Source organism: Colius striatus, chromosome 22, assembly GCF_028858725.1.
Source record: "Colius striatus isolate bColStr4 chromosome 22, bColStr4.1.hap1, whole genome shotgun sequence".
Taxonomy (NCBI): domain Eukaryota; kingdom Metazoa; phylum Chordata; class Aves; order Coliiformes; family Coliidae; genus Colius; species Colius striatus.
The window spans coordinates 6997969-7019907 of record NC_084780.1 but is presented as its reverse complement, the minus strand read 5'-3'; the positions used below and the strand labels follow the sequence as shown (position 1 = coordinate 7019907).

General features: G+C 64.9%; 2 protein-coding genes across 3 annotated transcripts; one reads left to right on the top strand and one right to left on the bottom strand.

Moving 5' to 3' along the window:
- The first annotated feature begins 1209 nt into the window (after window positions 1-1209).
- Window positions 1210-11272, top strand: SORT1 (sortilin 1). Of its 2 annotated transcripts, none has more exons than XM_062013413.1 (20): window positions 1210-1351; window positions 2450-2509; window positions 2750-2823; window positions 2928-3030; window positions 3155-3319; window positions 3567-3640; window positions 3778-3827; window positions 4305-4432; window positions 4592-4736; window positions 5020-5175; window positions 5311-5417; window positions 5974-6076; window positions 6173-6341; window positions 6795-6985; window positions 7451-7640; window positions 8559-8675; window positions 9148-9256; window positions 9393-9499; window positions 9712-9835; window positions 9933-11272. In XM_062013413.1, the coding sequence occupies exons 1-20, from the start codon at window positions 1262-1264 to the stop codon at window positions 9945-9947; spliced, it is 2277 nt and encodes a 758-aa protein (XP_061869397.1). In that variant the 5' UTR covers window positions 1210-1261; the 3' UTR covers window positions 9948-11272. The 2 variants fall into 2 exon arrangements, with proteins under 2 accessions (XP_061869397.1, XP_061869396.1); XM_062013412.1 differs by having other exon boundaries at window positions 1211-1351; window positions 4302-4432.
- A 423-nt stretch (window positions 11273-11695) lies between these two features.
- Window positions 11696-21224, bottom strand: CPNE5 (copine 5). Its single transcript, XM_062013414.1, has 21 exons — window positions 21142-21224; window positions 19912-19952; window positions 19566-19612; window positions 18521-18624; window positions 18372-18411; window positions 18198-18274; window positions 17843-17902; window positions 17688-17751; window positions 17313-17416; window positions 16934-17038; window positions 16496-16537; window positions 16337-16412; window positions 15687-15740; window positions 15533-15594; window positions 15242-15288; window positions 14965-15146; window positions 13718-13845; window positions 12975-13077; window positions 12612-12669; window positions 12275-12348; window positions 11696-11875 (listed from the first exon to the last, which is right to left on the bottom strand). The coding sequence occupies exons 1-21, from the start codon at window positions 21222-21224 to the stop codon at window positions 11696-11698; spliced, it is 1731 nt and encodes a 576-aa protein (XP_061869398.1).
- Between the last annotated feature and the right edge of the window lie 715 nt (window positions 21225-21939).

Below are 21939 nucleotides of genomic sequence, written 5' to 3'. Positions count from 1 at the left end.
CATGAAAAACCCTCAACTTCAGGGAACTCTTTGCTCTTTATAGGCTTAACAAACAAAAAGCTAATTCTTCCCAGCAGAAAATGGTCCTTTATGCCCTTTCCCTTGTCACATGGGCCACTGGTGACAGCGGCGTGTGAGAGCAGCTCCTCTGGACTTGAAAATCGAGGCTTTGTGCTCCTTATCTGATCCCTCTTGGCAAGGGAAGAGCCTGAGTTCTTCCCAGGCTGCGTGTGTGGGGTGGGGGGTGCATGAGGGAGCCGTCCCTTCTCACATCAAACTTGCAGGTTGTCTTTTTCCAGGGGAAGTGGCCTGGGGAGGGGGAAAAAGAAGCGGAAGGGTGATGTGGAAATGAAATGCTGATTCCTGTTTTGCCAGGGTGAGAGGCTGAGGGCTGGAGGGTGTGGTGGGAGGTTTGACCTCCTCAGTGAAGCTCGAGACGGTGAATGCCTGGTCCCTTTGTCTGAGCTTGTGGGGACCCTCCACGGCCCGGGGAGGGGGCTGCCGAGGTGGGGAGTTGTTGCTCCGAGCTGCCTCCTCGGGAGGGCAGGGCTGTGCTCCAGCCAGCTTGTGCAACGTGGCTGACGTGCAAGGGTGGAACCGTCACCGGGCTCCACACACCAAACCACAACCCCCACCGCTGCCTGTAGCGGCCCGAGGGGAGCCGAGGGGGCAGCCCCTGGGCGGGGGGACACACACTGCGGTCCCCTGGCCCACCCCGGCCAGCTCTGCGCCCCCGAAGCCTGCTGCTGAGCCCCACGTCCAGCCCCAGCACCCCCATACCCCGCAGCCCTGGGGACCGGTTTCCCGGCGGCTCCGGGGGTCGCGGCGCACGTGGGCCGGGGGTGGGCCCGGCGCGCCCCCCGCTGCCTCCGGCTTCGGCCAATCAGAAAATCGCGCGGCCGCCCCGCCCCTCGGCTCGCAGCCAATCAGAGCGCTGTCGCTAGGTAGATTACGGGGCCGGGGTCGGCGGGGGGAGGGCGGGCTCGCCCCCGTGGTGCAAGCGCCGGCAGCCACTGGCGGGAGGAGGCGGGGGGTGACTGACAGGCGGACGGGCCAACCGGAGCGCGGGGGCGCGGCGCGGGGGCGGGGCGCGGCGCGGCGGGAGCCAATGGGCGCGCGAGGGGCGGCGAGCGGCGGCGCCGGGCGCGGGGCGGCGGCGGCGGCGGCGGCCGGAGGCGCGATGGGGCCGCGGCTGGCGGTGGCCGTGGCGCTGGCGCTGTGGGCGGCGGGGCCGGCGCTGGGGCTGCGGGGCCGACACCGCATGCGGACCCGCTTCCCCCGCGGCGGCGGGGCTGAGGCCTGCGGCGGCCTGCGCGGTGTCCCGGCCGCCCTCGGCAACAACACGCACCAGGTGAGGCGGCGGGCGGGGCCCCCGGGCCGACACGGCCGCAGCCCCGGCGGGGCGGGACGGGACGGGAGCGGGAGCCTGCCCAGGAGCGGGGCCGGGGACTCTCCCCCCAACACCTCCCGCTGGCCGGGACACGCGGGCAGGCGCCTCTGCGCCGCGCCAACCCGCGCCCTGTGCGCTGGACGGACGGACACAGGGACGGACGGACACAGGGACGGACGGACACAGCCGCCTCCCCGCCTGGGCAGCGCGTTTGTTATGGAGTTCGACGGACGCGTCCCCTCCTGCACCCCCAGGACGGACGGACAGACAGACAGACCAGCCTCCCGTGTCCCGTGCGACGGACAGACAGAGACACACCCCCCGTGACCCCAGGATGGACGGACAGACAGATTTTCCCCCCCTCCCACATGCCCTAGACGGACAGACCCCGCTCTCCCCGTGTGACAGACAGACGGACAGAGCCCTGCGTGTGCCCGCGGAGGCACCTGCAGCAGTGGGGCTGGTTCCCGGGGCGGGGACGGACAGACGGAGCCCGGCAGAGCACCCTCAGCCCCCCGTGACGCCCCGCGGGGAGCAGATCCCCCCGCGACAGACTCGGGGACAGGGCGGGAGGACAGACAGACAGACAGCCACGGCCATCGCCGGGGCTGGCACCGCTCCCGGGGCTGGGTCGGTGCGGGACCGGTGCGGGATCGGTGCCGGGCTCACCTGGCCCCGGGCCACGGCGTGTGGCCGCTCTGCCGGCCGGGCCGGTTGCCACTCGGTGGCTTTGCCAGCCCGGTTTGCTCAGCCTTTTCTTTCCCTTTTCCCTCTGTTTTCCCCTCCCCTGAGTGTCCCCTCCTGCCCCCACCCGTCCTGTCCCCAGCCCACCCAGTGTCCCCAGTGCCCCCTGGGCAGCGAGGGATGGGGAGAGGCCAGTGGGTCCCTTTTCCAGTGAGGGGGTGTCCCAGCGCTGGGGGGGGATCCGAGTGGCACAGGGGGTGTCACCAACTGACAGCTTAATGCCACCTTCCTGAGTGTCCCCTCAGCGTGTCTGTGGGTGTCCTGGTGCTCCCCTCCCCAGCTGTAGGGGTGCTGGTGCCATCTCTTCCCTTGCAGTGCGTCTTCGATGACCTCAGTGGCTCCGTGTCACTCTCCTGGGTGGGCGACAGCACAGGGGTAAGTACCCCTCTGGGGGGGCTGGGGGTGGAGGTGGGGTGTTCCCACCCCCCCAAAGCAATGGGGAGGTACCTCTAGGGGTGGGGAAGCAATGAGGGGTCTCTGTGGGGAACGACAGCAGAGCCTCAGGGGCTGTGAGGGAGCTGGGGGTGCCCAAGGAGGGGACAGCTCCTGTCTCTGGGTGGGGGGCACACAGCCCATGGCTGGGGGGAACCATATGTGACCTGCTCTTCCTCCCAGGTCATCCTCGTCCTGACAACCTTCCAAGTGCCACTGGTGATCATGAGCTTTGGGCAGTCCAAGCTCTATCGCAGGTGAGACCCTCCTCATCCACCTCCCCCCACCTTGTGACCCTCAGTGTGAGGGGGGGCTGGGAGCAACCCCCCCCCCTATTGCTGTGCTGGTTCCTGCCTTGCAGTGAGGATTATGGAAAGACCTTCAAGGACATCACCAGCCTCATCAACAACACGTTCATCCGCACCGAGTTCGGCATGGCCATCGGCCCGGACAACTCGGGGAAGGTAGGATGGGGGGTTGTGTGATGAGTCCAGCCAGCCAGGAAGCCCCTCACTCAGCACCCAGCAGCTCCCCCCACCCTGAGCTGGATGGTTTTGCTTCTGGAGCTCTCCCCTTGTCCTTCCCCAGGTCATCCTGACGGGGGATGTCTCTGGTGGCAGCCGTGGCGGGAGGATCTTCCGCTCCTCCGACTTCGCCAAGAACTTCATCCAGACGGACCTGCCCTTCCACCCACTGGTGCAGATCACCTACCACCCCCAAAACTCTGACTGCCTGCTGGCCCTCAGCACCGAGGTGAGGGCTGGGGCTGGGGAGGGTGCAGGATGGGACCCTGGTTGGGGATGGGGAAGGTTCCCAGTGGTGCTTCCTGAAGGATGCGCCAGAGCGTGGCCGCGTGAGCGACATCCCGTGTCCAGGGGATGTGTGTGGCCCCAGGATTGGGACACACCAACCACCTCTGGGATGTGGAACACCCCCTAGGATGGGGAGGAGGCTGTTTGAGGGGTTTAGTTGACTGTAACTAACCTCTTGGATCTTGCAGAACGGCCTCTGGGTCTCCAAGGACTTTGGGGAGAAGTGGGAGGAGATCCACAAAGCCGTCTGCCTGGCCAAGTGGTGAGTGGCTGCTCGCTTTGAGGGGGGCAGAGAATGATTCTGGAGGCTCTCAGAGTAATGCCACATGGGTGGCATCCCATGTCTCACCTGCTTTGGGTGTGTGTCCCCCCCCTCTAAAATCTCCTTTTCTTCCCCAGGGGTGCAAAAGACACCATCTTCTTCACCACATACTTGAACAACTCCTGCAGTAAGTACTCAATCGAGTCTTTGGGGTCTCTACAGCAGGGGGAGCAAAAGGACAAGAGGAAACAGCCTCAAGTTGCCCCAGGGGAGGTTGAGGCTGGAGCTGAGGCAGAACTGTTTCCCTGAGAGGGGTGTGAGCCCCTGTGCCAGGCTGCACAGGGAGCTGGGGGAGTGCCCAGCCCTGGAGGGATCCCAAAGCCGTGGAGCTGAGGTGCTGAGGGGTCAGTGCTGGGCTGGGCAGGGTGAGGGCAGAGCTGGGATTGCAGCAGCTTCAGGGGCTTTAACAGCCAGAATGAATCTGTGATTCTATGAAAAGCCCCCTCAGAGCCCACCCCCAGCAAAGCCCCTGCAGAGAGCCATGGTGGCACTGGCAGAAAAACTGGGACTGTCTAGAGCTGTGCATTGGTGGGGGGAACACAGCTCTGGTCAAGCTGGAGACAGCTCCTGGCTCGTTAATCCACTGTCCCTTGTTCTTAAGAAGCTGATCTGGGCTTGTTGGAGCTGAAGAAAACCACCGACTTCGGCAGGACCTTCAAGGTCATCGGCACCAAGATTTATTCCTTTGGGCTGGGAGGACGCTTCCTCTTTGCCTCTCTTATGACAGAGAAGGTGAGAAGGTCCTTGTCCCCTCCTCCTCCTCCTTCTCTTGTTCCTCTTCCTTCTTCCTGGTCTGGATGCAGAGCAGTGGTGGCTCCTCCCCACCGCCAGCTCTGCCCGGCGTCTCCCTTGTGAGGAGGCTGAAGGAGGCTGATGCTTTTGGCTCCTCAGGGTACCACGAGGCGTATTCACGTCTCCCTCGACCAAGGGGACACCTGGAACATGGCTCAGCTCCCTTCTGTTGGCCATGGGCAGTTTTACTCCATCCTGGCTGCCAACGACGACTTGGTCTTTATGCACGTGGATGAACCAGGAGGTGAGGGGAGGTTCCCCTGGGGCTGGGGACAACTGGAAACCTCCCTGCAGCTCCTCACCTGGGGCTCTGCACACAGCATGAGCTCTGCTGTGCCTCAGAGGAAGGGCTTTCTCATTAAGGCACAGCTAGTTAAAGAGCTGCTGCCTCTGAGCACCCTGGTTGTGCCAAGTTCCCTTTGAAGCACTCGAATGGGGGTTTCTCCTCTTCCAAAGACCCCCTGGGGGGGAATTGTGGTAGCCCTATGGGTTCAGCCCCTCCCTCACTGCCATCCCCCCTCTCACAGACACAGGTTTTGGCACCATCTACACCTCAGATGACCGTGGCATCGTTTACTCCAAGTCTCTGGAGAGGCACCTTTACACCACCACGGGGGGAGAAACCGACTTCACCAACGTCACCTCCCTGCGCGGCATCTACATCACCAGCGTCCTCTCTGAAGGTGGGTGCTCACATGTCCCCACACCCCCAAGATCAGGGTCACAGCTCCATGGAGATGAAGTCTGGGGTTTGAAGGGAGTGAGGACATGCTGGGCATCCTCCTGACCCTGTCAGATCTTCCTCTTCCTCCCGCCAGACAATTCCATCCAGTCTGTCATCACTTTTGACCGTGGTGGGGAGTGGGTCCCGCTGCGCAAGCCCAAGAACACCACCTGTGACTCCACAGCCAGGAGCAGCGAGGAGGTGGGTCTGTGCCCCCCTGGGGGGGAGGATGGGGGGTCCTGGCACCATGCCCATCCCTGTCCATCCATCCTGCAGCCCCCTGAGAGATGCTGAGGGTGTGGGAGCACTGTGTGGGCTGTGGGTGTCACTGTGGGACTGTGGATGTCATCCTGTGGCTGTGAGTGTCATCCTGTGGCTGTGGGTGTCATCCTGTGGCTGTTGCTATGGGACTGTGAGTGTCACTGTGGGACTGTGGATGTCATCCTGTGGTTGTGGATGTCACTATGGGACTGTGGGTGTCATCCTGTGGCTGTGAGTGCCACCGTGGGACTGTGAGTGCCACCGTGGGACTGTGAGTGCCACCGTGGGGCTGTGGATGTCGCCCTGTGGCTGTGGATGTCACCCTGTGGCTGTGGCTGTCACTATGGGACTGTGAGTGTCACTCTGTGGCTGTGTGTCTCAGCGTGGGAGCTCTGTGGGAAGCCCTGAGCAGGTTGAGGGGGTGACTGTGTGCATCCCCCTGCCCTGAGCCGTGTCCCCACGTGCTGCTGGACGGGCTGTGCTCTGCTTCCTGCAGTGCAGCCTCCACATCCACGCCTCGTACAGCATCTCCCAGAAGCTCAACGTGCCCATGGCGCCTCTGTCCGAGCCCAACGCCGTCGGCATCGTCATCGCCCACGGTACCAGGGCATGGGGACGGGGGGGTTGGGGGGGATTCAGAGCCCTTATTTGTGTGTGTGTGTGTCCCAAAAAGCTGACTCCCCTTCCCCTGGCAGGGAGTGTTGGAGGGGCCATCTCAGTGATGAGCCCTGACGTCTACATCTCGGACGACGGGGGCTACACGTGGGCGCGGATGCTGGAGGGGCCGCACCATTATGCCATCCTGGACTCGGGGGGGCTCATCGTGGCCATCGAGCACAGCAGCCAGCCTGTCAACGTCCTGGAGTGAGCACACACCCTCCTGCTGGGGCACAGGGGTGCTGGGGAGGGGCTGAGTTGAGCCTGGAGAAGAGGAGGCTAAGAGGAGACAGGAGCACTCTCTGACACACCCTGACAGGAGGCTGCAGGGAGCTGGGGGTTGGTCTCTGCTCTCTAGAAACAGCCTCAAGTTGCCCCAGGGGAGGTTGAGGTTGGAGCTGAGGCAGAACTGTTTCCCTGAGAGGGGTGTGAGCCCCTGTGCCAGGCTGCCCAGGGAGCTGGGGGAGTGCCCAGCCCTGGAGGGATCCCAAAGCCATGGGGTGAGGTGCTGAGGGGTCAGTGGTGCTGGGCAGCGTGAGGGCAGGGCTGGGGCTGCAGCAGCTTCAGGGGCTTTAACAGCCAGAATGATCCTGTGATTCTCCCAGGTTTTGGGGAGGGGGAAGGGAGGTGAGTGGTGGTGATGCAGCTGTGCCCTGGCAGGTTCTCCACGGACGAGGGGCAGTGCTGGTACCGTTACACCTTCTCCAAGGAGCCGCTGTTCTTCACGGGCCTGGCCTCGGAGCCGGGCGCCCGCTCCATGAACCTCAGCGTCTGGGGCTTCCGGGGCAGCTTCCTCTCCCGCAAGTGGGTCTCCTACACCATCGACTTCAGCCAACTGCTCAGCAGGACCTGTGAGACAGCACGGAGGGGCTGGGACAGGGGAGGTCACAGGGATGATGAGAGCAGGGATGGGGGACAGCCAGGGGGGGTGGGGATAGCGTGGGGTGGAGAGAAGAGGGGCTGGGGAGGACCAGGGCTGGGGACAGCTGGGAGTGGAGACATGGAGATGGGGGAGAACTGGGGCTGGGGACAAAGGGGATGGGGACAGCCAAGGATGGGACAGCTGAGGCTGGGCACAATGGGTCTGGGGAGAACTGTGGCTGGGGACAACCAGGGATGGGGACAATAGGGCTGGTCAGGGGGCTGTTTGTTCCCAGCCCTTGGTGCAGGGGTATTGGCAGAGCGGGGGGAGGATGGCCTTTGGTCCCCACCACGGGGATGGGGTGAGCAGCATCATCCCCTCCCAGCCCCTGAGCACCTCCTGCCATAGCTGGGACCCCTCTGGGGGCTGCAGTGCTGAGGCCTCTCCCTTCCAGGTGAGGACAAGGACTACACCATCTGGCTGGCACACTCCAGTGACCCCAGTGACCCCAGTGACGGCTGCATCCTGGGCTACAAGGAGCAGTACCGGCGGCTGCGCAAGTCCTCGGTGTGTCAGAACGGGCGGGACTACACCGTGAGCAAACAGCCGTCTGTGTGCCCCTGCACGCTGCAGGACTTCCTCTGGTAACCCCCAGCTTCCCCCCTCCCTCCTCCATACAGTCACACAACCCCAGAGTGCTGGAGGCTGGAAGGGCCCTGCAGAGCTGCTCCAGCCCCAGCCCCTGCTACAGCAGGTTCCCCTGGCTCAGGGGGCACAGGAACGTGTCCAGGTGGGGTTGGAAACCTCCTGAGAAGGAGCCTCCACACCCTCCCTGGGCAGCCTGGGCCAGGGCTCCCTCACCTCAGCAGCCAAGGAGCTTCTCCTGGTGTTTAAGGGGAACTTTTTGTGTCCCAGCTGATGGCCAGGTCACTCCCAGCCTGTCCTGTTGTCCAGGCCCTGCATCCCCCTCCTCTAATGTTCCCAGCCACTCTTTTCAAAGCACAAAGCAGATCAGGACTAAGACCATCAGTGGTACTTGTTGAGAACAAAACCTGCTTTGGGAGCTTCAGACAAAGCTGCTTCACCTCCCAGGGCTTCATCTTTACTATTCCTGCAACTTTCACCAACTAAACTATCAACCTTAATCCTGAAGAGGAGAGAAGGTCTTTGGAAAGCAGCTCCTTCTGTTGAGGACATTGTGTCTTTCCCCTCAGGAGGTTGCAGTTCCTACCCCAGGCTGTCCTCCTGCAGTGAATTACCCTCACAGACAGGTCCTGAAGGTTGTAGCTCAGGGGCTGGCAGCAGCACCCTCTTGATCTGGTCACTGTGATGTTTCCTTCTTACCATACAAAACCTCTCCCTTCCAAACCTCCTCCCTGAGGGCAGCAAAGGTGTAACAGCTGTAGCCAACTCCAGCTAATAGGGCATCAGACAATCATTGGGGTTGGAAAAGCCCTTGAGGCTGCTGCAGTCCCAGCCCTTCCCTCCCCCTGCCAAGCCCACCCCTAACCCCTGGCCCTCAGCTGGGAAGGGTCTCATGTCCTGTCCCCTCTTTCCCACAGTGACTTTGGGTACTATCGCCCTGAGAACCAGTCCCTGTGTGTGGAGCAGCCCGAGCTCAAGGGCCACGACCTGGAATTCTGCCTCTACGGGCGCCAGGAGCTGCTGAAAACCAGCGGGTAACGGCCAGGGGGTGCCAGGAGGGGAGGGGAAGGGCCTCACATCCCCAGGGACTCCCTCACCCTGCACCCAGCGGGGGTGGATCCTGCCCCATCACCTCACTTTGGGGCTTGATCGTTCTTCATCACCTCGTTATGAGGCTGATGGGCCCTGGGAAGCAGTTGTGGGGTCACAGAGAATCGTTTGGGTTGGAAAAGCCTTTGAGGCTGCTGCAGCCCCAGCCCTGCCCTCACCCTGCCCAGCCCAGCACTGACTCAGCACCTCAGCTCCATGGCTTTGGGATCCCTCCAGGGCTGGGCACTCCCCCAGCTCCCTGGGCAGCCTGGCACAGGGGTGACACCCCTCTCAGGGAAACAGTTCTGCCTCAGCTCCAACCTCAACCTCCCCTGGGGCAACTGGAGGCTGTTTCCTCTCCTCCTGTCACTTGTTGCTGGAGTGAAGAGGCCTCAGGTGTCACCTCCTGCTCTGCAGGTATCGGAAGATTCCTGGGGACAAGTGCTCAGGGGGTGAGAGCCCCAGCAGGGAGGAGAAGGACATGAAGAAGAAATGCACCAGCACCTTCCTCAGCCCCAGTCAGCTGGTGGGTGATGGGGGCAGCTCCTGCCTGGATGTTGTGGGGATAACCTGTGGGGGTGGAGGGGGGTTTGAGAGGAGGGTGAGGGGATGTGATCCCTCCCCCCTTTCAGCCCTTTGCCTCCCTCCCTCTCTCCTCCCAGGCTGCAGCCAGCAGCTCCACTCCCATCATCGTGGCCGTGGTGGCCGTGCTGCTGGTCACTGCTGCTGCCACCGTGCTGCTGGTCAAGAAATACGTCTGTGGGGGCAGGTGAGGAGGGGTCTGAGTGCTTCACCCTCCCCCCCAGCACCCCCCCAGGGCTCACACTGTGCTGTGCCATCACCCCCCTGTATGTGTGTGTGTGCGTGCTGCTGCTCCCTGACACCATCACCCTCTGTGTGTGTGTCCTGGGGGGGTTGCCAGAGGTAACAGCAGTGTGCTCACACGTGTGTCCCCTGTCCCCCCATCTCTGCTCCCCACAGGTTCCTGGTCCATCGTTACTCAGTTCTCCAGCAGCACGCAGAGGCCAACGGTGTGGAGGGGGTGGACTCGCTGGCCCCAGGCCCCCTGAGCACCAAGGGGGGCTACCACGATGACTCTGATGAGGTGAGCACAGAGGGGGGATCCCTGAGTGTGTGTGTGTCCCCTCCAGGCTGTCTCAGAGCGGGGGCACAGGGTGCCTGATGCTCCCCTTTCTCCCCAGGACCTCCTGGAGTAGCAGTGACCGTGCTGCAGCTGCTGCTACATGAAGGACCCCCCACAGGCAGAGCCCCCCCACAGGCAGGACCCCCCCTCCTGCAGGAACGACCCCCCCACAGGCAGGACCCCCCCACCCCTGCTTCCTGCTCAGACTGAGGGTGATTTTGCTGCTGGGGGGGTATGGGGGGACACAGACACAAAGGGGTTTAATGTAACCCCACTTGGGGGTTTCCTTCCAGGGCTGGGGGGGAGCTTTTAGGATCTTTTACTTTCCCTTTTCTGGACTATTTTATTTAGGAATTGACCCCCCCACGTGGCAACAACGGCCCTGGGGGGGGCTGGGGCTGGGCCAGGTTTGTCTGCACCTCCCAGCCCAAAGCAATAGGAAGGGGGCTGCCCTGTGCCCCCCTGCAGTTGGAAGGGGGTCCCTAGCACTGGAGGGAGTCCCTAGGACCTGGGGGAGGGTCCCCATGACTGGGAGGGGGTCCTAAGGGTGGGGGGTGACTCTGCTCTGTGTCTTCCCCCCCCACCCCCAGGCTGGTGTTGGCCGAGGGAAATGCAGCAATAATGACTTGAAGCTTGAAGCTTTGTAATGAGGGACTAGGGGGGGGTCTCAGCCCCAGCCCCCACCCCCCAGCTGTCAGGGGTGCTGGCAGGATGAGGGGGGGCTGAGAAGAGGCCCACCCCCTCCCCTTCCCCCATGCTGGGTCACTCCAGGGGCTGGCAGCTCCCCCCACCCCCCCTGCACCCCGCCAGGTTTTGGTCCCAGCACTGCTAACAGTCTCCTACACTGGAAACCCCCTTTTTGGGGGGGGGACACCCCACAACATCCCCCCACCTGCAGAACTGTGTGTGGGGGCGGCTCTGCCCCTCCCCTTACCCAAAGTGGGGTGCAAGAGCTTTCCCTACCCCCCCTTCCTCCACCCTTGGGTTGTGGGGTACAGTGGGCTGTGAGTGCATCAGGATGGGGGGGTTCCACCCCTCCTCCCCCCCCCCAGCTATCGCGATAGGGCCGTGCTGTCATGACACAGGGCTTCTGCTCTCCCTTCCCCCCTTCCCCTGAGCTTCCCCCACCCCTCAGCAGTGAGATTTAGGGGTAGGGCACAGCCCCAGCACCTCTTGCATGTGCTTCAGCGGGGACAGGGATGGGACATCACCCTCCCCCAGTAAAAGCCATAGCCCTGTGCTCCCCTCTCCCCCCCCCTGGCTGTTTTTGGGGAGGGGGGGACACAGCTGGAGGCCAGTGCAGAGCCCTGTAAATAAACCTGAGTGCTCAGTGCTTTGTATTGGTACTTTTCTGTATATTTGCAATATTTGGGTTCTTAGAAATAAAACCAAACCAGACGCTGTGTGCCCTGATCTGTGTGGGGGAGGGGGGAAAAAACACACAGAGTGTGGGAGGGGGGTCACCCCTTGTAGGGGGGACGCTGGAGGGGCCCCGTGGGGGTGGCAGTGATTAAAAACACTCTAATTTATTGTGGTTTAAGGCAACTGGATCCAAAGCCACGTGTGACATGGTGGGAGGGTCTCACACACACACACACACACAACGAGGGGGGGGATTGTCCATGCAGATAGAAAAGGGGGGGACACACACACTCACAAAGAAGGGGGACCCCCCCCCCCCCCTTCTTTCCCCCCCCTCAACCCTGGGAGCAGCCAAGACCCAGGGTGGGAGCTGAGGGGGTGGGGAAAGGGGATGGGACCACCCCCCTCCCTACAGGAAAGGGGAGCCCAGGGAGGGTTTGGGGGTGTGGGGTGATGGGGTCAGGGCTGAGGGGTGAGGGGGGGCTCAGGGCTGGGGGGGCCGGGCTGGGGTTTGATGCCTCGAGCCTTCATGTAGGAGATGAACTGGTCGGGGATCTCAGCCAGCACGTCCTTGGCCAGCCTGGCCATGCTGAGCACCGGGCTGGCCCCTCCCTCCACGTAGTCACGGAATGGCACGAACTGGGGGGGACACAACACAAGGGACTGAGCCCCCCACGGCCTCAGGTCGTGCCCCCCAATAGCTGGGGTCATCCCAAGCCCCAGTGCAGCCCCTCAGGGTCCCAATGGGCCCCCCCAAATGTCCCAGTGCCTCCCCATCCACCCCCTCATCCCCTGTGACCCCTATTCCCAGCCCACTGTCCCCATGTCCCCCCAAATCTCCCAGTGCCCCCTTTATCCCAGACCCTGCCCCCCCATCCCCATGCTCCCCAATGCCAACATCCCCCTCCCCTCATCACCCCCAGGCTGGGGCCTGTCCGTGCTCCCCAGCAGCGAGGGGGCTGTTTTGGGGGGCTCCCCTGGGGTTCCCACTCCAGGGGGGATCCCCCCACTCCCCACACCACGGTGGGGGGTCGGTACCTGCACAATGTCCCTCTCAGCCACCTTCCCCCGGGAGGAGATACGGACATCGTCGCCATCCAGCTCCACCATGGCTGGGGGAGGGGAGATTGGGGGGGTCAGCAGCATCCAAATGACCCCCCCACTCACCCAGGGACCCTCTGAGCCCATCCCCTGCACCCCAACACCCTGCAGTGAGGGGGGGGCTCATCCAGCTCTTACACCCCCTCCCTTCATAACCCCACCCTGTCACCTTGAGGCAAATCACAACAAATTCAGCCCTGCTGCCCCCTGCCCAAGACAAGGGGGGGCTGCTGAGACCCCCATCCCTGCCCCCTCCCCCTTCCCCAGGCCTCACCGTCGAACTCAGCCTGGCCCACCCCGACGATGATGATGGACATGGGGAGCTTGGCAGCCTCGGGGTGGGCAGCAGGGGGGAGGAGAAACGGGGCCAAAGTTAATGACAGGAACACACGTGGCCCTCCCCCACCCCTGGCACTGGCACCCCCTCCCCACCCCAGGGCACCCCAGGTCTGAGGCCATGGTGGGCACCCCACAGCCCCCTTCCCCCACCAGGCCCAGCCCAGGGCAGCCCCTCTTGGGGCTGGGGGTTGCTCCCCAGTTTTGGGCACCCTGTGTGGCTCCAGATCATTGCACCCTGCTAGTCTGGGGCCCCCCACCCCTGCCTGGTCCCTGTGTCCCCCCCCAGGGCAGGACTCACGTTGACAATGGCCTCTTTAGTCTGGGCCATGTCCGAGATGACGCCGTCGGTGATGATGAGCAGCACAAAGTACTGGGAGCCGTCCAGCACCGCTGCTGCCGAGCTGGGGGAGACCGTGTGAGTGACAGCAGGGTGGGCACGGGCCCCATCCCCACCCCGGGGGGCTGCAGCGTGGGGCAGGAGCAGGGCAGGGACTGTCCCCTGAGCTGGGCCCTGGGGAGGCTGCAGCTCCAGGGCTGTGTCAGTGCTGGGCCCCTCACTCACTGCCACAGGGACACTGAGGGGCTGCAGCGTGGCCAGAGCCGGGCACAGAGCTGGGGAAGGGGCTGGAGCACAAGGGTACTGGGGAGGGGCTGAGGGAATGGGGGTGTTGAGCCTGGAGAAGAGGCTGAGGGGAGCCAGGAGCACTCTCTGACACTCCCTGACAGGAGGCTGCAGGGAGCTGGGGGTTGGTTTCTGCTCCACAGTAACAAGGGGAAACAGCCTCAAGTTGCCCCAGGGGAGGTTGAGGCTGGAGCTGAGGCAGAACTGTTTCCCTGAGAGGGGTGTCAGCCCTGTGCCAGGCTGCCCAGGGAGCTGGGGGAGTGCCCAGCCCTGGAGGGATCCCAAAGCCGTGGAGCTGAGGTGCTGAGGGCTGTGGGTCAGTGCTGGGCTGGGCAGGGTGAGGGCAGGGCTGGGGCTGCAGCAGCTTCAGGGGCTTTTCCAGCCACATGCTTGTGTGGTGCTGGGTCCCTGCTCCTCACCGGGCCACGTGGTTGACCACAGGGGCGAAGTTGGTGGGCCCGTAGAGCTGGACGCTGCGCAGGCTGCGGTGATAGGCCTCCAGCACCCCCTCGATGCCGCTGCACGCCGGGTTGGCCACGTCCCCGTTCTGGGGGTCAAGAAACCCCAGCAGGGTGGTGGGTGGGATGGAGCTCCCTGTGCAGCACCCCTGGGTACCCCCATCCCCAGGGTACCTGTGCTACAGCCCCCAGCTCCCCTTGTCCTGCACTCGTGTCTTCTGTCCCAGCCCCTGGGTGCTCTGGTCCCTGTGTTACCCCCCTGGGTGCCCTGGTCCCTGTGCTGCTCTCCTGGGTGCTCTGGTCCCTGTGTTGCTCCCCTGGGTGTCTTGGTCCCTCTGCTGCCCCCCTGGGTGCCCTGGTCCCTGTGCTGCCCCCCTGGGTGCCCTGGTCCCTGTGCTGCTCTCCTGGGTGTCCTGGTCCCTGTGCTGCCCCCCTGGGTGCCCTGGTCCCTGTGCTGCTCTCCTGGGTGTCCTGGTCCCTGTGCTGCCCCCCTGGGTGCCCTGGTCCCTGTGCTGCTCTCCTGGGTGTCCTGGTCCCTGTGCTGCCCCCCTGGGTGCTCTGGTCCCTGTGCTGCTCCCCTGGGTGCCCTGGTCCCTGTGCTGCTCTCCTGGGTGTCCTGGTCCCTGTGCTGCCCCCCTGGGTGCCCTGGTCCCTGTGCTGCTCTCCTGGGTGTCCTGGTCCCTGTGCTGCCCCCCTGGGTGCTCTGGTCCCTGTGCTGCTCCCCTGGGTGCCCTGGTCCCTGTGCTGCTCTCCTGGGTGTCCTGGTCCCTGTGCTGCCCCCCTGGGTGCCCTGGTCCCTGTGTTACCCCCCTGGGTGCCCTGGTCCCTGTGCTGCTCCCCTGGGTGCCCTGGTCCCTGTGCTGCTCCCCTGGGTGCTCTGGTCCCTGTGCTGCCCCTCTGGGTGCCCTGGTCCCTGTGCTGCCCCCCTGGGTGCCCTGGTCCCTGTGTTACCCCCCTGGGTGCCCTGGTCCCTGTGCTGCTCCCCTGGGTGCCCTGGTCCCTGTGCTGCTCCCCTGGGTGCTCTGGTCCCTGTGCTGCCCCTCTGGGTGCCCTGGTCCCTGTGCTGCTCCCCTGGGTGCCCTGGTCCCTGTGCTGCTCTCCTGGGTGTCCTGGTCCCTGTGCTGCCCCCCTGGGTGCCCTGGTCCCTGTGCTGCTCTCCTGGGTGCCCTGGTCCCTGTGCTGCCCCCCTGCCCCTCCCAGCTCCTCACCAGGGGGAACTCGTGGCTCACACGGCCGTCGGGTGGGATTTTGGCTCCGAAGCCGAGGGCAGGGAACATCTTGTCGCTGTCGTAGTCCTGGATGATCTCCCCCACTGCCTTGAGGGCCATGGCGTAGGCGTTGAGCTGGTAGGGGCTCAGGTAGTGCAGGGATGTGGACTGGGAGGGGTTCCCTGCAGGGGTGGAGGGTGTCCCCCCAGATTTAAGGAGTTAAGGAGCCCCCCACACCCCTCACTGAAGGGAGGGGGGGACACAGCCCCACGCTCACCGTTGGACGCCGTGAAGTCAATGGCCACGGTGAAGTTGATTTGGGTCCTGGGGGGAGGTGAAAGTGGCTTTAGGGTGGCTGAGGGGTTGTGGGGAGGGACACACACAGCCCCCTCCCCAGCCCTCAGCCCCACTCACACTCCCACTCAAGGACACACAACCTCGGAGCACCCCCAAACCCCCCCTGTGCTGAGCAGCAGCGGCTGCTGGGGACACCCTGGGACCACCCTGGGTGCAGATGGGGAAACTGAGGCTCATGGGGTGGGTGGGGAGGTGTCCCCCTAACACTCACCCGCCCCTGATGTAGTCCAGGAAGGTGTGCTCAGACTCCACAGCAAAGGACAGCAGTGTCACCTGCCCAGGGACATGGGGCTGAGCAGGGGACAGTGGCTGCACCCCCCTGTGTCCCCTCCCCGTGTGTGTGTCCCCCCCTGCCCCCTCCTCACCGTCCCTGAGTTCAGGTACTTCTTCTTCTTCATCTTCTTCCTGGGGTTCACCACCTTGAGGGAGGGAAGAAGGGACTATGAGGAACACAACACCCCAGGGTGCAGGACAGGGGGGCTGTGGCACTTGGGGGTGCAGGACAGGGAGGCTGTGGCATCCCAGGGTGCAGGACAGATACCCTGGGGACAGGGACTGCGACACCCTGAGGTGCAGCACTGGGACTGTGACACCCATGGGTGCTGCAGGGGGACTTTGGGGACTGTGACACCCTGAGGTGCAGCATTGGGACTGTGACACCCATGGGTGCTGCAGGGGGACTTTGGGGACTGCGACACCCTGAGGTGCAGCACTGGGACTGTGACACCCACGGGTGCTGCAGGGGGACTTTGGGGACTGTGACACCCTGAGGTGCAGCACTGGGACTGTGACACCCATGGGTGCTGCAGGGGGACTTTGGGGACTGCAACACCTGAGGTGCAGCACTGGGCTCACAACACCCATGGGGTGCAGCACAGGGACTCTGGGCACCCTGTCACCATGAGGTGCAGCCCAGCACCCAAGGGACTGTAACACCCAAGGGTGCAGCATGAGGCCTGTGGTGTTTGGAGGGCTGTAGCACCCATGGGTGCAGCTGGGCCCCTCGTCCCCTCACCTCGTAGACGTTGAACTGGCTCTGCCCCCGTGCCAGCTCCCGGTAGCTCGTGGTGAACTCCCCGATGAAGTCGTGGCTGTGGGGTGAGGAGGGAGGTGAGGAAGGGGGGGAAATGTCACCCTGGGGAGTTACCAGAGCCACCCAGCCCCTCTCCCTCACCTGCCATCACGGTCCCAGTCGTACACCTCCACCTTGATGGCCCTGAAAAGCAACGGCGGGGGCTCTCAGCCACCTGCTGCCACCCCCAACACCCCAGACCCCTACTTTAGGGGCTCCCCAAGGCCACCCCCCGGTGCCTGCTCCCCATGGGTTTGTTTTGACGCCTCCATGGGCCTCCTCCTCCTCCTCCTCCCCCTCCCCAGGCCTTTTCGGTGGGATATTTTTATCCCCCGTTGCCACAGCAACGCCCGACAGCGGCGGCACCGCCACGGGTTGTGTTTGCCAGGACATGCAGCCGTGACGCCCGGCTTTGGAGGGGGGCAGAGAGGAGAAACACCCCCAGGGACAGCTCCCTGATGGCACCGAAGGCCAGTGCCAGGCTGGGCACAGCCAGGCCGGAGCAGGGGGCTGCTGCAGGGCTGGGCAGGGGCAGCTCACCGGTCGTAGTCGCCGTTGCAGAGGGCGCGCACTGGGATGGCGAAGGATTGCCACACCGGGTTCAGCGTGTTCCTCACCACCTCGGTCTTGTGGCAGATGGTGAAACTGAGGGGGGGACACAAGGAAAACGATGGGAGGGGTCACCTCCCGATGGCAAACCCCCCCCTCAACCCACCACCGCTGAGGGGGTTTGTGGTGCCACCTCCCCATCGACTCCTGCGGATGCTGGAGGTGCCCGAGGCGGCCCCTGGCTGCCCCCACCAACCCCTGAGCTCATCAGAGCCCTTCAACACACACCCCTGCTGTGGTTTGGGGGTGTTACTGTGGGTTTTGGGGGTGTTACTGTGGGTTTTGGGGGGTGGGGGGTGCTGTCTCTCACGTCCCATCCTCGTTGCTGCGGTAGAAAACCATGAAGGGGTCGGATTTGCCAAAGAAATCCTTCTTGTCCAGTTTGTTGGCACAGAACTGCAGTGTGGCCACGTCCTGGGGGAAAAGGGGGGGTCAGTGCCCTCACCCCCCCCTCCAGGGACACACTGGGGTGCAGGGCCCTGGAGGGGGGTTGTTTGAGGTCCCAGGACCTGTGGGGACACCGGGGTGAGGTTGTTTTGGGACCCATGGGGACAGGTCAACCCTCGTGTCCCAGGGAGGAAGGCTCAGGGGGTGCAGCTGGGGGGGTGTGGGGGTGTCCCAGCCCCTCCTCCACAGCACTGGGGGGTCCCCAACGTCGTGTCCCCCCCCTAAAGCCACAGCTCACCCGGCAGTTGCCCAGCTCTTCGGCGAGGAGGATGATGGTGCCACATTTCTTGCCAGGGATGCCGCTGCCAGGGGTTGGGGGGATGCTGAGACTGGGACACACACACAGGGTGATGGGGGTGCCCACCCCCCACATCTGGGCACCCCAAAACTCACCCATTAGAGACGGCTGGAGCGGGTTTCCTGCCCCGGGTGTGTGTGCTGACAGTCCCCAACCTGCTGGGACAACACAGTGAGGGGTGACAGGGAGGGCAGACCCTCCCCAAATAGGAGCCAGACACACACCCCCCCCCCCCCCCCCCCCCGGGGAAACTGAGGCAAGGGCTGGGGAGGGGACATGGGGACACAGGGCTGTCAGCACGAGGGTCTGGGCTCTGTCCTCCACACTCAGATAAGGAGCTGGGCGTCCTGCCAGCGCTGGGGACGGGGGGACATGGGGGCAGGGGCTGGTGTGGGGCCCCCCAGGGGAAACTGAGGCATGAGTGAGGGCTGTTTGGGGGAAGGGGCTCACGTCAGGGGCTTCTCCAGGCGGCTGCCAGCTGAGCCCACGATCTCACCCAGGGTGCAGAAGGCCTGGCCTAGGAAATCCTGCCGGAGTGTGGTGTCACTGGGGGGGTCCTGTGCCCTGTCCCCAAGCCCACGAGGATGGGGGCTGGGGAGGGGGCAGTCCTGGCCCCCCACTTACATGCTTGGAGAGGTCGGGGCTCTTGGAGTCCACGTCGTACCTGGGGACAGAGCAGGGGGACGGGGATGGGGACGGCCCGGGGATGGGGACAGCCCAGGCTGTGGGTTGCAGGGGTGGGTGACACGGGGGGCACGGGGGGGGACACTCACAGGTCGAAGCGGAGGTTCTGCTTCTCCTCGAAGAAATAATCGAGGACGAACTTGCGCAGAAAGTCGGGGTTGAGGGAGTTGTCGATGACCTCGGTGCGGCCAAACTGGGGGGGACACGGGGATGGGGACAGGGGGACGTGGAGAAGTGGGGACACGGGGACATCGGAGCAGGGGGCGATGGAGACACAGGGACTCAGATGTGAGGCGTGGACACGGACACGGGGGGGCACAGCCCGGGGGTGACGCAGGCGCTGCGGGCAGGGCCAGGCGGGGGCACAGGTGCCCCTTTGTGCCGGCAGCGCTGGCGCCGCGTCCCGCCCCGCCCCCGGCCCCAACGCGCAATTAGCGGCGCGGTTAATGAGGGGCTGCGGCGGGGCGGGAGGGGACGGGGGGGCCACGGGGTGTCCCCGAGTGTCCGCTCCGGCCGCGGCCACCGCGCGGACAGCGCGCTGATTGGCTGCCTGGCCGCGTGCTGGAGCACGATTGGCTGGCTGCCTGGCACCCCGATGTGCTCGCCCGTGTTCTGATTGGCTGGCCGGATGCACCCCAACATGCTGATTGGCTGGCTGACTGCTCACTCGTGATTGGCCAGCTCACTGGCTCCCCAACTTGCCGATTGGCCAGTTGGCCAAGACCCCCCAACATGCTCATTAGTCGGTACCCCAATGCATTCATTGGTCAGTTGGCCAAGACCCCAACATGCTGATTGGCCAACATCCCGACGCTCTGACATGCTGATTGGTTGGCTGGCCAGCACCCCAACATGCTGATTGGCCACCTGATTATGATACCCACAATCTGATTGGCCATCGACACGCTGGTGATTGGTTGATTGGCCATCACCTCCACAGGTGGACTGGGCAGCATCCTGGTGCGTTGATTGGCCGGCTGGCCGGCACCCCAACATGCTGATTGGCCAGCAACCTGACATGCTGATTGGCTGGCTGGCCAGCACCCCAACATGCTGATTGGCCAGCAACCTGACATGCTGATTGGCCGGCTGGCCAGCACCCCAACATGCTGATTGGTCCATCCCAGCACTCACCTCCCGCCACTGCCGGCAGCCGGGGCGCTGGGTGTAGAGCACACAGACTGCGGGCAGAGCCACGGGGCGTTGGGGATACCCCAAACCCCACGGGGTACCCCAAACCCCAGAGACTCCCAAACCTTGGGCATCCCCAAACCCTCCCCAGGGCACCCCCAAATCCCCCCATGGCACCTCCAACCCCCCCCCAGGCACATCCAAACCCTCCCCAGGACACCTCCAAACCTCAGACACTCCAAACACCCCCAGGCATTGCCAACCCCATGGGCACCCCCAAACCCACAGGGAACCCCAAAAAGCTCCCAGGACACCCCCAAATCTCCCCCCAATCCCCGGCCCCACTCACGTGGGTCTGACTTGGAGAAGGTGTCCTTATCCAGGAGCTGCCTGAGGGGAGACGGGCGCTGGGGAACGGCTCCGGGCCAGTGTGAGATGAGTGTGAGCCGGGGAGCTGCACCAGGGGCCGGGAGGGGGCTGTGCGTGTGCACGGCTGGGTGCGTGTGCACGGCTGGGTGCGTGTGCACGGCTGGGTGCGTGTGCACGGCTGGGTGCGTGTGCACGGCTGGGGGGGCACAGCCACGTGTGCCCCGTGCCAGGCACGGCGGGGGTGCACAGAAGGCGGTGTGTATGGAGGGGGTGTGTGTGCAGGGTCACGGAGGGGGGACACAGCTGCATGTCGTCTTGTGTCGTGTCCCCCCCTCACTGCAGCGTCCAGCTGAAGGGCCTGAAGGGACCGTCCCCGATGGAGTGGGAGGAAAGTAGGTCGGAGCGGCCGCAGGCAGCGCGGCCGGGGGCGGGGGCATGGCCGGGGGGGGCTCTGCTGCAGCCGGGGCACATCCAGCTGTGGGGGGATGTCCCAGCACGGCTGTGGGACCAGGACTCAGCAGGCCCCCAGCTTGCAGAGCAGGGATGCAGAGGAGGGCAGGAGGGTCGGTGTCTCCCCCTCTTCCCCACTTTGGGCCCCAGCACCCCCCGGGGCAGCGCCCAGCACCCGTGTGGGTGTATTGCCCCGACCGACACCCACAGCACGGGCTCATGACATTAGTGAGGAGGGGGGTGTAGGGTCCCCAGGGACACACCTTGGCATCCCCATAGCTCCCCCCAAGCCCTGAAATCCCCCCTCCATGCACCCCCCTCAGAGCCCTCCCAGCACTCTCTGCTCTCCCAGTGCTCCCCAGTGCCCCCCATCCTCCTCCAGTGCCCCCCGTGCCCTCACGTTCCCAGTGTCCCCCCACAGCCCTTCAGTCCCCCCAGTGCCTCTCAGTGCCCCTCCCTCCTCCCCCAGTGCTGCCCAGTGTCCCCCCCGTGCCCCCATGTTCCCGGTGCCCCCTCGAGTCCCTCCACTCCCCCCAGTGCTCCCACCCGCCGTATCTCGGGCTCTCCCAGTACCTTCCAGTGCCTCCCAGCATCCCCCCAGCACCCGCCAGCCCCTGTGCTCCCTCCGCTCCCCAGTGCCCCCCGTGTCCCCCGACACCGCTCGCCCCCCGCTGCATCCCGAGGCCGCCCGGTACATCCCGGTACATCCCGGTACATCCCGGTACATCCCAGTACCCGCCGCCCCCGCCGCCCCCGGTACCTGCAGGACACCGTCAGCTCCACGCGGGTGGCCGGGACGGGGCCGGGGCCGCTGCCCGGCTCCGAGTCCCCCAGGCCCGCCATGCCCGGGGCTCCGCCGCCGTCCCGCTCCGCCCGGCACCGACGGGCAGCGACCGGCACCGGCACCGCAACCGGCTCCGCTCCCGGCTCCGCCCCGGGGCCGCCTCCAGCACCGCCCGGGGCTCCCGGCCGCGGTCCCGCACCGAGGGGCTGCCCCGGTGTTCCCTGCGATGCAGCCCCCGGGGTCCCCGGTACCGCCCCGGTACCGCCTCGGAACCTCCCCCGGATCCCCGGGGCCGCCCCCAGACCCTCGGGACCGCCCCCAACCTCGCCCCCGGGGCTGCCGCTGGCCCCCGCTATCGCCTCCGGTAGCCTCCCGCGGTACCGCCCCGGGCTCCCCGCTGCCCCCCACGGTCACCCCGAGCCCCCAGTGCCCGGCCGCGGCGGGTTCAGCATCTCCCGTCTCCCCACGGACTCCCCAGAGCTCGGCTCCACCATTGCGAACGCCCCCGATGCTCCCGGGGGAGCTGCCGCCTCTCCCTCTCCCCTCATTGCTGCATCCCAATGTCCCCAAAGCTGTGGCTCCGGGCTTCCCTCCTGCCCCTGACACTCTCCCACCTCCAAGCTCGGGAGCTCGCAGGATCCCAGCTCCCAAACTGAAACCATCTGGGATTGCTCCCAGGTGTTGGGAAGAAGTGCCCGTCCTGAACCCTCCCTCAGGGGCTCAGCAGAAGCTCCAGGGAAGCTCAGGCTTTGGCAAAGTCCCAGCCGAAAGCAT

Bases quoted from the DNA above. Each gene is read 5' to 3' on its own strand.
- SORT1 (XM_062013412.1), top strand. From the start codon at position 1,262: ATGCGGACCCGCTTCCCCCGCGGCGGCGGGGCTGAGGCCTGCGGCGGC. The intron at 3,828-4,301 runs GTAAGTACTCAA...CTTGTTCTTAAG, and splicing joins ATACTTGAACAACTCCTGCA to AAGCTGATCTGGGCTTGTTG. The intron at 9,257-9,392 runs GTGGGTGATGGG...CTCTCCTCCCAG, and splicing joins TCCTCAGCCCCAGTCAGCTG to GCTGCAGCCAGCAGCTCCAC.
- CPNE5 (XM_062013414.1), bottom strand. From the start codon at position 21,224: ATGGCGGGCCTGGGGGACTCGGAGCCGGGCAGCGGCCCCGGCCCCGTC. The intron at 15,741-16,336 runs GTGAGGGGACGA...CCCTCCCTCAAG, and splicing joins GCCAGTTCAACGTCTACGAG to GTGGTGAACCCCAGGAAGAA. The intron at 12,349-12,611 runs GTGAGGCCTGGG...CCCCTCCCCCAG, and splicing joins GGGCCAGGCTGAGTTCGACG to CCATGGTGGAGCTGGATGGC.